The sequence below is a fragment of the Zosterops lateralis genome (genome assembly GCF_965231275.1).
Source record: "Zosterops lateralis genome assembly, chromosome: 2".
Lineage (NCBI taxonomy): Eukaryota > Metazoa > Chordata > Aves > Passeriformes > Zosteropidae > Zosterops > Zosterops lateralis.
Genome location: NC_139763.1, coordinates 76,490,093 through 76,503,349, shown reverse-complemented (window position 1 = coordinate 76,503,349; position 13,257 = coordinate 76,490,093). Strand labels below are relative to the sequence as shown.

Sequence of the window (13,257 nt, the reverse complement as noted above, 5' to 3'; positions counted from 1 at the left end):
ATATTAAGTGAGTAAAAAGGTTTATCAGTATTAAAATCTAAGTTTATGTCTTTTTAATAAAGTTGGTATCAATTTTGGAACTTCCTATTTTCAGAGAATCCTATGTATTAGAAGCAAGCAGAGTAAGCAGTAAGTGCTCTTGCTTTCCCACAGATTTATTTTAGGATTTTGGCATGCATCTTAATACTTCTTTACTTTCAGTTCCTGATTTATAAAATATGGATGGTAGTGTTTTCCTACTTAATGGATGAGGAGACAGTGCAACAGATTATTGTGTGCCCAGTTGTTGTGGATGCTGTTATGAACACAGAAGGAGACATGAGGGTGGAGTCCTTTACAAGCATCAAGGACTGCCTATTAAAATTGTATACTGTTAAAAGCAGATGTCTAGGACTGGACACAAGTCCATTTTAGCCTCACACTTGAAATTTTATGAACTTCTATCTAGCAAAATGCTTAACTGCTTGCTTTTCTTAATCAGTACATAGCCTTACTGGGAAAAGTACTGTGTGGTGTCTGCTGTAGAATGTATCCATGTCTCCATCCAGGCAGAATCATGATACAGACATGATCCTTTTGATGACACAGATTTAGTCACTGGCTGGCACATATCTGTTAGCAGGAGTTTCATATGACATTATCAATGTATTCCAAGAAATATGAGTTTAAGTCTCATTACACTGTGATCAAATAACTGATGAAAGCAGTTATTCCTTGAATTAAAAATGTAGTTGTGAATTCAGATATCCTCTCTGCTGGCAGAAAGGCATTTTGTAGTGAGAAACCATTACTAATTACTAGGTCGGTTTTAGTGACAAAATGTTAATAATTTAGGTAGGTTATCATTACATTTCAGTATTGCCTTTGTGTTTCATATTTGGTATTGTTTTAAAAAGTTATGTATTTTGTCTAATAATACAGCACTAACAGTCATAGGTGAGAGGTGCAGTTCTTTCCATCAAAAAGGGTACAGAAAAAATGTTCTGAGAAAATCTTTTATGGCCAGAAAACGAGATTTAAACAAGAAGTGCATTCATAAAATATCTAAATGTCAAGTAGAAAATTAATCTATCTGGTACTTTAGCAAAAGTGCATTACATTTTACAATACACTTTTTTTTAACTTTCCTTAACTCATTTTTAGGTACGAGCAAAATTCACAGTTGATGATCACAGTCATTACCTTTTTACACCGTGTATTCTTACACAGTGGGTTCTTGGTTTATTCAGATACGATTTAGAAGGTGGTAAGTCACTTACTTGGTTTTCATTAATAAAGTAGTTCAAAAATGACCTAGATTATTATAGATGTCAGTCTTACTGTTGGCTTCACATTGATCTTTTTAAACTGTGGACTGTGTGTAACTCAATAGAGGGAAAAAATGCCTGACAGTTCATTCCATAACATAAGAGTAATAAACAAGTTTAAAAAAATCCAGTGATGTTTTAAAATATGTGTGGGAGCTATTTATGGTTTAAAGGAAGTTAGAAGGCTGGGACTGCATTCTTACTGTGGGAACATGAACTGTGCCCCCTACTCTTTTCTGTTTTGTTCTGTGTTTTTTTGTGTTTTGTGTTGGCTTTTTTTTGAGCACACGTTGTTTTCTGGATTCCCAGAGCCTTTCCTCTCATGCTTGTCCTGTTATACCTGATTGTATAAATCTGGTTTATACAAACATAGGCTGCTTTCTAATCATGTTTTTGTTTCTGAAATTGGAATTATTACTACATCACGAGCAATTACTCATTATCTTTTAGCTCTTACATTGATTAGAAGGTTGCATAGAGAGCTGTTTAATGAGGATAAAACTGATAAGAATGCTGTGCTCTCTTTTCATTTATTTTCTGGGATCATGAAATGGTAAATGCAACTTGAATGATACCAGAAAAGCTACACTGACAATTAATGAATGGGTAATCTCAGCTAATTTAGGGACTTCTTAATTGTATCTAATGTTAACATATACATGTGCTTTTCCAGTGATGAACAACAACTCATTTTCCTTTTTATGTTTGTGAGGAATATTTAAGATTTGAAGTCTCTAGTGGCATTTTCTAATACTGACTGTTTCGGATTTTTATTCTTATTTTAGTATTTGTTTTCAGTCTTTCTCTTCCCATTTAAAAATATCTTCTGGATTTTCTTGGTTTCATTGCCTGGAAAACTGACTTTAATTTTAACTTTGTGTGCAACACCTTATTCAATTTTATTGGAAGCTGACACTTGTTTCAATAGAGAGAACTTGTTTTAATAGAATATATTTCATTTTATCTTGTAATGATCCATAAAGAAATTATTAAAAAGCACTTCATAATGTTTACTTTTTCTCTCATTTCTTCCTTACCGATGCTCTCCTACTGGTATGTAATTTCTCTTACACATTTTCAATTTCATATTTTAAAGTGGAAATTTGAAAATATATTTTAAATACATAAAATTAATTCTCTCCTTAAATTTTCTAGGTTCATTGAAACAAACTGCAGACTTTGTATTGGAAGTTCTTGCTTATGAGGCACGTCGGTTGTTCCGTGACAAAATTGTTGGTATGAAAGAACTTCAAATGTTTGATAACATTTTGACTAAAGTGTTTCAAGGTGATTGGGGCTCAGATGTTCTGGACGATATGGCAGGTAAGCCATTTGAAGCATACCACACAAACTTGAAATATTTGTTTAGAAAGTGCCTAGTCAAATTAGATAGCGTATGAGTTGAACACCTCACGTTTCATTTGTTTCCTTTCTTTTTGCAGATACCTTTTATGTAACTTGGGGAGCTTGTCAAGAGACATTCATCAGACCAGGCCAGGCACTACCACCACATGGGAGGCCACTTGGCAGACTAAACTCAACAGACCTGAAAGACGTTATTCAGAAGGTGAGGCATGATTAAAGGGTATTCAAGGGTTCACAGCAATGATTCTAGACAGTTTTGGCAAAGAGTAACGTGCAAGAAACCAGGTTTATGGTGGGAGCTGCCTCTTATTCAAAGAATCATCTTTGGCATTTGGTGAAGCAAGAGAAGACTTGTGATGTTACGTGGGAGGTAGTAGGAAGTATCATGTAGCAAGGTCATGTTAATGAAAGGATATCACTTGCATTTACAATAGTTTGAGGAACCAACATTTTGAGGAACATTTATGTCCATATATATTTGTGTTTTGTTCAAGTACTTAAGTGTTTTATTAAATTAATTATTTTTGAATTTGCAAAATGGTAACATAATTTTTATTTGAAGAAATGCAAATGGACTGTTTGGAGATTTGGCATGCTTTTAAGCAGTAAAGTACAAAAAATGAGGTTCATGACGAAATGCAAAGATTTTAACTCTTCTAGGCCGTCTGATTTTTAGGATGAGAGTTTTGAGATCGTCACCCTTAGTCATACTCTGTGATAGACTGCTCTTGCAGATGGGAATCTACTCCCTCTCCTTAATTGCCAACTTGTGACCAATACACTATATGGGAAATTATGAAATTCAGTACCCTCAGTATGCAGGGAGTTAGGGTTTTTTTTTCCTGATTGCACTGTTACATTGGGCTTCAAAGAGGAGGTTTTAGTAAGTATAACAAAGTCCTAATTTACTTACAGGACCTGTTGTTGTATGTCTTTCACTAGGAACTTCCATAATCTGCGATTATGCAGCAATTAGGTGCCTAAAACACTCTCCTGAGTTATTAATTAATCTGTACTCCCAGACACAACTCAGACTTTGTTCTGGTCCATTATTTAATTTTAATGAGTTCAGTGGTAGACTCCTATTTCAATATATCCAAGAATTCCAGGGTGTTCTGGTGTTGGGCGTAGTGTGATATGTTCATTTATTTATTACTCATAAAAATATTTATTACTCATAAAGGGTATGTGAGATATCTTAATTCTGTCACAAAAATAATTGAGCCCTTCGTTTCTAATTGTTTAAATGTTGGATGTTTTCATATCTTACTGCTTTTATTTATTATTAGTGATCAATTTTTTTTTACCTTTTTAAAAAATAGGGTATCATTCATTATGGACGGGACAAAAAAGAGATTGATATTTTACTGTTCCATGAAGTCCTCAGTTACGTGTCCAAAGTGGACAGAGTGCTGAGTTTTCCTGGAGGATCACTTCTTTTGGCAGGACGGAGTGGTGTAGGTCGTCGAACAGTTACCTCTTTAGTTAGTCATATGCACGGAGCTGTCCTGATTACTCCCAAAATTTCCAGAGGTTATCAGCTGAAGCAGTTCAAAAGTGATCTTAAATATGTAAGTCACTCAGTTCTTTCTATTTTGTAATGCTGTAGGTGTATATTAAAGAAAAAAAACGGAATTTTGGAGGATGCAAAAGGTTGTGTGAAGAGATATTTTAAGAAAAGAAAAATGACAGTCTAAATGAAACAAGTAATTTTTTAGAAGTTCTCCCTCTAGATCTGTATACTGTTCTTTACAGTAACTAACTGAAACTCCAGTTTTTGGAATAACAGAGCTCTCTTTGAGCTTGAGTTGTTGTAGAACTTAAAAACATGACGTTTATGTGAATAATCAAAAGGCTTTTTCCTGTATATATTTCCATATTGGTAAATACTTCTATTTTCTGTCTCTACTATGATCTGCCAGTTATTAGTAGTTGAATCAAATAAAATTTTATTGATTGATGAAAGTGTACATATTATTTAAAACCAGATGCAAAGATTGAATCAACAGTTTCTCATTATCTTCAGCAATGCTAAAGAATATTCTAGATCTATGCTTAGACAAAAGAGTGATACAATTCTATCATTGAGTTTTATACATAAGTATACTCTATGAAAGAGTCTGTTTTAATTATTCTTTCATTACTAAGCTGTATATCTAGATAAAATGTTCTTTATATTTGATATCTCTTTTAACAGAATCGCATGGAAATCTTTTGTAAATATATAACAGTGTAGATGCTGTGGAGAAAATACGTGTGTAGCATATAGTCAAGGAAAGATTATAATCCTTGTCAGTCCCTTCCAACTCAGGATATTGTATGATTATCATTCTCTTCTGAACAATACACTGAGATTTAAATGTCTTCCCTGCTTCTAGGTGATGGAGCTTGCAGGCATTGAAGCACAGCAGGTGGTACTGCTGCTCGAAGACTACCAGTTTGTTCATTCCACTTTCCTGGAGATGGTCAACAGTTTACTGTCCTCAGGTGAGTCAAGTCCAGAGAGGTTATGGTATTACTTTTACCACGCAGACTTAGCTCAATGAAGCAGAATTAGGTGATGTCTTTTAATTTTATGTCTCTATCAGAAGGTTTAGTCAGCTTTTTATGCTTTTTTTAATTTGAGTACTTGTGTGTAAGAGCCTGACTCAAGGTTCACTTAGCTTTCCTTTCATTTACTCTATTGTACAGGTGTTTTCAGTTCCTCTAATTCATTTCAAAGGAGTTCTTTATAACAGTATAATAGCAAAATGATGCATTGTACTCTATAGCTTCTCTTTTATACTAAAACTCAGAATTAAGAAGTTTCCAATGCTTTACTAGATTGTATAGACTGAGTCCTTTAATTAAATAGTCTCCAGCAAAGCTCACTTTTCTGAAGGTAGTGAGATGATAAATAACAATAACAATAATGAAAGTGACTTTATTTTACTGTCCAGCTTTGTTCCTGGATCAGAGAGAGAACTATTGAAGGATTGAGTCAAAGTTACTACATGATTTTTTTGGAGCTGCAGTAGTTTAAGAGCTGATTAATAAGTGCACCAAATTTTCCTGTCTCTCAGGTGCTTCCCAGATCTACTTACAGTATCAGATTTTCATCTTCTAATGTTAAAATTTTATGTCTGAGGATGTAGGCCACTACTCGCTTTCATGTTCCTGTGTCCTGGTGTATGACAGTTTTGTTTGATTTGCTTTGTATGCAGTTCAAGGTCACTGTCTTTGAGTAGATTTGAAAGAGCTTTTTTCCAACACATTTCAGCAATATAAACAAAGTTGACTCTTAAATAGAATCACTGTAATTTGTTCTTTTGTTTTCATGATATCATATAATGAAAAAAATGATTAAGTACATGGGGTTATACTCAAGAAAGTATAGAGGTGAATACTATCAAATTTGAATTCTTTATATAGAGGATTCAAGGGAAGCCTTCAGTTTAAGGAATTATATTGTGTTTTATCTGACTTAAATTCATTCTTGAAATAGGAGAAGTTCCTGGGCTGTATAAAACAGAAGAATTAGAGCCATTGCTGTCTCCTCTAAAGGATCAAGCTTCGCAAGATGGATTTACAGGACCAATTTTCAACTATTTCACATACCGTATGTCAATAGAGTTACAAGTTGTATTTTAATATAAAGTTTAAAACATGGTATAATAATGGACAAATAGTTTCTAACATGGTCTTTTTATTGTATGCAGTTTAAACTTTTAATTAGTTATTAAATAGCAGGCAGGAATATTATTTGTGATATTTAAGGGTACAGAATCCTCAGCTTAAAATTTATTTTTCTGTCTGAAATTTTGTATTGATGAATGTCCTATAAATCTTATGAAATCTGCTGTTGGAAGTAATTAGAAGGAAGAAATCTTTTGTTTCCGTTATTTTCTGGTTTATATGGCTTTTATGTATATCTAGTAACAGAAATTTCTTCTATTTGTCAATTATACCAAGAAATCACTTTAGATTCTGAGTAATTATAAGCAAGTTTACAGAGAGTTTTCTTAATTATTTTTGTGTCTTCCTTGGCCCAATGAGAAGATTAAATAGTTTAGAAATAAAGAATACAGTCATAGCAGCTGCCCATGGAATTACTTCTAATTAGTTTTATTGGTCTGCATGAATTAGAATGAGAATCATTGCTTTCTGCATAAATACTGTCAGCTCTTCAGAATTAGAAAAATGCACTGTAGTATACATAATGAGAATTCATCATTTTAAATAAGGTTTCACTAATAAACACTCCTGTCCTAATGTGATTTGATATTATAGGCTCCTTTTTTTTCAGAAATTACTTTGTGATAAGTATTTGAAAGAAAGTAAATTATATTTGCAGTAAATCTACTGTCATGTAGTCAAATTTTTATGTTCAAAAAATTATTACATTTTCTTAGGGATCCAGCAGAATCTGCATATTGTCTTGATCATGGATTCTACCAATTTAAATTTCACAATAAACTGTGAAAGTAATCCAGCACTGTATAAGAAATGTCAGGTTTTATGGATGGAAACATGGTCAAAAGACAGTATGAAAAAGGTAAGTGACTTAATTAGTATCTCTAAATATAACTGAGCTCTGGTGAATAAGGTCAAGAGATTTAAAGTTGGGAAGGAGTAATTATCACTACTTATTTAATCTCTTTGTGCAGTCTTACAGAGATGTAAAATTCTGCAGAACGGTTAAGTATTATTAGCATTGTTACTTAACCAGTAACATTGTTTTGTTCTCTCTGTGGGCTGACTTGAGCAACATTCTGACTACTATGACTCTGACCAAACACAGCATTTAAGAACAATACAGGCTACAAGCAAAATGTTAAAGCCAATTGTATTTTGTTTGTGTGATGAGGTTTTGGTGTTGGGTTGGCCTGCAGGGGTGAATTCTGTGAGAGGCTGCCAGAAGCTTCCCCCATGTCAGGTGGAGTCAGTGCCAGCTGGCTCCAAGGAGGATGTACTGCTGGCCAAGGCTGAGCCTAACAGCAGTGGTGGCAGTGCCTCTGGGATAACATTGAACAAGTGGAAAGAAGTTACCATACAGGAACAACTGCAGCCAGAGAGAGGAGTGAGAAAACATGAGAGAAGCATCCCTGCAGACCTCAGAGTCAGTGCAGAAGGAGGGGCTGGGGGTTCTCCAGGTGCCAGAGCAGAGATTTCCCTGCAGCCCATGGTAAGGCAGCTGTACCCCTGCTGCCCATGGAAGTCCACAGTGGAGCAGAGATCCACTTGCAGCCTGTGGAGAACTCCGTGCTGAAGCAGGTAGAAGCAGCTGAAGGAATCTGTGACCCTGTGGGAAGTCCATGCACATACATGCATGTAATTGTCACACAGAGCAACACAAACAGACCCCCTAAGCACTAAGATAAACAGCACCAGTGCAGCATTGCCATCATCCTGTTCCCCTCTCTGAGTGATGTCAGTGAAGGTCAATTAGTGGGTAATGCATACATGGACAGAATGTGGATTAGGACTTTCTTATTTCCTCTTGAATTGTGTATGCTTTTAAAATTTTGACATTTGCGCTATTGTTAGATCTTCTGTGAATTAGTTGCTCCTTCTTTCAGCCCAGAAAATCTCTTCCACTTGAGAGAATAGGAAGTATTAGTGACGTGGAAAGGCAGAATTTATCTTTCTAATGCTAAAAGTATTCTGTAGATTCCTTATTCTGACTAAGTTTGTCATTTTCAGTCTTTTCAAAAGAGAAACTGGATTGAAGGTTTGTGGTTTTGGTTTATTTTTAATTTTAACTCAAATTATCATTGTTCATAATTTCTGTCCAAATATGATGTGTTTTTTTCAGATACCTGAAATGCTTCTGTATGATTCAGATGAACAAGAGAAGACTGGAACAACACATAAAGAAGTTAAGAAAAAACATTCAGGTAATATTTAGGTAGACCTACTAGTTACTGTTCTTGCTATTACACACTTGATCCCATCTTGGGCATAGAAAATAACATCAGTACTTTGAGTATGTGTTTACTAGCATATTCATAGACTTTGGTGTTGTTCACATGGCAGGCATTTTGCACAAGGAAGCATTAGTCTGGAACATACATCCTGACTGATCAAATGCAATCTCTTCTGTCACAAGCTATCACTGTGTATATTCAATTTTATAAGCTGATTTAGCTGTATCTTGTTTTGGTCTGTGTCTTCCTTCTATGTGAATGTTATTTCACAACCTGAAAATTGAAGTTTTGAGAGTCATTCAGTTTATATATTTCATTAATCTTTTCATAGATCTTCCTTTTGCTTTATTAATTTCAAAAACTACTTTCTTGTAAGTAATGCTCCTTTTTCAGAATAATTGTTTTTTTTTTTTGTAAGACTTTAAATTTAGTCATGTTAAAATAGTGTCTGAAACAATCTTAAGAGGCCAGTGCCAGCAGTCACTTGCAGAATACTACTTTTAGCCAGTTTCTATAAAAGTAGCACTTAGAGGTCATGGAACCAATGGAATATAAGATGGTAAGTGGATCACTTGGAGTTTCTTATTTTATATTACTTTTTAATAGACCAATAAGAATAATGGCCAGAAATAGTATTTGGTGTTCACATTACCATCCTTCTTTATCCTAGATCATCATAATTAATCTAGGCCACAGTACTTATTAGAGTCATTCATTTATATATACATATGCTTTAGCAATTTTTTCTTTTGTAGGGTAATGTGGTTTATTTTACCTTTGTATCTTTGGGCTTCTTTTGAGAAACTGTTAAACAAAGTGAATGGCAGGAAAACCTTTTAATTTGCCTGTCATCAGAGATAAGGGAGAAGACAAAAACATACGGGCTTTATTTCTACAAAAAATAAAATATTTTAAAATTAATTATTTTGTGGAAGTTGTTTCTTATGTGATTAGCCCTCAGCAGTCTGCAATTAATTTTGTTGGCTTTTCCAAACATCAAACAATTTCAGTGTATTTCTTTCTGAGAAATAGGCATTTCAAATGTATTTACATGTTACTTCCCTAAAAGTACTTTAAAGAAGTATAGTCTTTGTGTGGTTTTGAATACTCTTAATTCATATCTTGAAAAGCAAGCATATTCTGTTGCTTTTTCTTAGTTTTTTAACGTGAGATAAAATTCAGTATAATTTTATCTATGTAACAAATGATGTTGTGCAGGTGATTCTGCTTTTCTGAAGTCATTTTTGGCAATCCATGAGTCATGTAAAATGTACGGAGCCACGCCTAGCAGGTATATGACATTCCTTCATGTATACAGCGCCATCAATAACAGTAAAAGAAGAGAGCTAATAAAAAGGCAGAACCACTTGCAGGTATGTGTTTAAAACACTTAACATATGGCTTTTCAATATATTCTTGCGTTAGGAAATGTTTCGTGTATTAATGAGCTGTAGCTGCTAACATGGTTGTGTGATGTGTCCTCTACTGGCAAATGCTTATGGTGTGGTTTCAGGAGAGAAATAGTATCAGTCTTAATGCTCTTCTCTGTTCAAGTGCCTGAAAGAGTGCAAAGTGGTTTTCTTTTTGTTAGTCCTTTTCCTCAAGAACCTATCAGACTGGACATGTTTTCTCGGAAGAGTAAAACGTATTCAAAAGCACTTCTAATTTTTTCAGCCATGGATTTTGGCATTGGGTTGCTAAAAAACCATCATCTTTCCATCAATATAAGTCCTGCCTCTGCTTTTATGAAAGTTCTCTATAGTAGCTCTGTGTTCCATCCCTTTCTTTATATCTTGACAGCAACTTCCTACTTTGTGTGATTTTCACTTCTTGTTCTACAAACTGTTATGTCTGGCCTACATTAACCTCATGGTGCTCTTATGTAGCTTTGACCAAGATTCCTTGTGATGTGATTTTCTTTCCTTTTGTGTTCTGGAATTGCTTTTGAATTCCTTTGGCGCACATCAGTCCTTTGGGCAGTTGTAGCCCAAATGCACTTCTCACAAGTGTTGCTTTACTCCTGTGCTGTACATATAACATCCTTATTTTTGAAACCCATTCGGTATCTTTCCAGTCACACCTACTTCCCTCCCACCAGTATATTTTGGAAAGAGCTGTATGGTCCTTTAGGACAACTTTTACCTTTACCTTTCTCAGATCTCTTTCAGCTCATTTTCTCAGTGACCCTTGCTGCTATTCAGAGCCACATATGCAAATCTGTATTTTTTTTCTTAAAACACTTGCCTAAACAAAATTACTTCCTTGCCTTGTATTCTAATTTGTTTTTATTCTGCCTGGCAATATTTTTCCATCACTGTAATATGCAATTTAACAAGGTTTCCATTTGTAAAGATAGAAATTGATTTTTTTAGTTTATTTAGAAAGCAGCTGGGGTTTGTTTGTGTCAAACAATCATTTACTTGTAAAATGCTCTGGTTAAATAAAGGTAATAATTTAGAGGAAAATTAGAGATGTGTATCCTAAATCAAAATATCTTCCAGGTAATTTTGTTTTCAAATATATCTTGAAATATTTGTATTATAGAATTAGCATAAAGTAAACAATATAGAAAGTCTGTATAAAGAAAATAGTTAATCTTATGGATACTGGATAATGGAAACTTTATTTTTTATATCTATATATATGTTTTTTAGAGAGTGAACAAATATGTAGAAATCAGATAATCTAATTTGTTTCATTCTGTTTAATTTTCATTGATTTGCTTTTAGGGGAGATACAGTTACATTGAATTAATATCAATTAAATGCTATTGAATTACTGGGAAAAATATTATATGCTAGTAGTTGTTTCATTAAAAGTTTACTGTTTTGTGATTTTTTTTTTTTTATCTTCTGGATGCAATAATAGATCTTAGAGCAACACATCTAGAGCTGCCAGATCTAGTTTTTAGGTTAAATAATCTCAAGAAAATGTGAAAATTAATTCAAGAAAAAGAAAATTAGTCTACGTTAGTCTTAGTTTGTCCATGCTATTTGTAGGAAACTTTAATTTAAATTGACTTAAAATTCGTTACTTAATATCTGCTTCCTACAAACTTTATAGGCAGGTGTTTCAAAGCTGAATGAAGCTAAAGCCCTGGTAGATGAACTGAACAGGAAAGCCGAAGAACAAAGCATTCTACTCAAAATGAAGCAGGATGAAGCTGATGCTGCTCTTCAAGAAATTACAGTTTCTATGCAGGTGATGTAGATACACATCAAAAGTGAGGGGGAAAACAGAAAAAAAAAGCTGTTTTTCTATCTTTGGTCTCTGTAACTGCCTATGTTTTGTATTCTTTTCATCCTTTACAAAACCTGATGCATTTACAGGAATTTGCCTAAGGGAAGGCATGAGCCCAGAGGCTTGAATAAAGTTGCAACAGGACAGAGGATTATGTAATTTAAATCAGGTTAGAATTGGTTGAGTAGGAAGAGATCAGTGCAAATTTTGTACCTCAGTAGCATTCACTGCTGTAGTTTAGTTTGTCTAAAAGTTTTCCTAGGACTTTGTAAATCCAAACTGACTTGTTTTATGTTTATCCCAGATAGGAAATCTCAACCAAATACTTACAAGTAGCACTATTTTACACAGCAAATACCAGGAATTGAATTTGTGAACTTTTAGAAAGTATGTATTTCATAAGGTCTGGTTCTCAGAAATTAACTTCAGAGAAGGTTAGATAATACCTCTATGTTCATCACTCTTTGAATTTTTATTCTTCAGCTGAGAGGTAGACTTTCAAAATTCTGTGATTTTCTTTAGTAGTGTTCCCTCAGCCAAGTAAGATAATTGTGTAGGCAACAGGTCTCTACATTGATGCTTCCTGGAATTATAAATGTAGGATAAGCTGTAATGAGTCTGCTGTCACTGAACTGTTTATTTGTTTCTGGTTTAATCTGGTCAGTCTGAAGCTTGGTGTCAAAGACATTCTCTGTATGCAGTAGAGTAAATGCCTGGTCTTTCAAGCCATTTTTGTTTAACAGTGCTCTAAAGGTGCATTACTTCCTGTCTTTGTAAATCTCTTCCTGTTGGCAGTTTTTAGTACTTTTAGGCTCCACCTGTCTGTAGTACATGAATTTGAATAGTGATGATTGGCTTGGTGTGTTGATGATTTCAGTTTTAAATGTGTCTGCTGTTGTCAGTAGAATTATGGTTATGTGGGTAGCACACACTACACTGTAGGAGAAAATCAAAGAATAGGCCAAAAGCAATGAAACATGATGGCTCCACTGACATCAGAAAAATTACAGTGGAAGTCTGATTATTTAGATTAGCATAAAGTATAGGTGCCCTCTAACATTTTAATGTCACTTCAAATGATCTAGCTTATATAACAGAGAGAGCTCTAATACAGACAGACTCTTTTAATCTCCTTTCAGAGAAAAGCTTTTGACCTACAACTGAATGTTAAGGTTTTCTTATTCAGAGCAATCATTCAGTACATGTTCATTTGCATGAAATGTCTAATCTAGTTTTATGTAGCTAATGTTTTATGGATTTGAATGTAATCTTCAATAACATGCTGATCTGTAGCTTGGGTTAAGTGCTGAGAGGATTATTATTATTTTAAGATTTTCTCTGCTTTTGTGCATCTGTTATCTTCTGCTGCAACTTCGACTCAGCTTGACAGTTGCTGGTGACTGGAAAAACACAAACTCTGGTCTTCATTGCCTTGTATC

General features: G+C 34.2%; 1 protein-coding gene across 1 annotated transcript in view; it reads left to right on the top strand.

Annotated features, from left to right (window-relative positions):
* The window catches only part of DYNC2H1 (dynein cytoplasmic 2 heavy chain 1), a gene marked incomplete at its 5' end in the record, with an annotated part of 144,282 nt that overhangs the window by 36,302 nt on the left and 94,723 nt on the right, over positions 1-13,257 (top strand). Inside the window, 10 exons of the mRNA XM_083855078.1 lie at positions 1,144-1,246; positions 2,463-2,630; positions 2,750-2,874; positions 3,995-4,243; positions 5,051-5,159; positions 6,157-6,270; positions 7,064-7,206; positions 8,467-8,548; positions 9,797-9,951; positions 11,642-11,779. Of these exons, the coding sequence (XP_083711204.1) occupies positions 1,144-1,246; positions 2,463-2,630; positions 2,750-2,874; positions 3,995-4,243; positions 5,051-5,159; positions 6,157-6,270; positions 7,064-7,206; positions 8,467-8,548; positions 9,797-9,951; positions 11,642-11,779 (1,386 nt within the window). The remainder of the gene's footprint in view (positions 1-1,143; positions 1,247-2,462; positions 2,631-2,749; positions 2,875-3,994; positions 4,244-5,050; positions 5,160-6,156; positions 6,271-7,063; positions 7,207-8,466; positions 8,549-9,796; positions 9,952-11,641; positions 11,780-13,257) is intronic.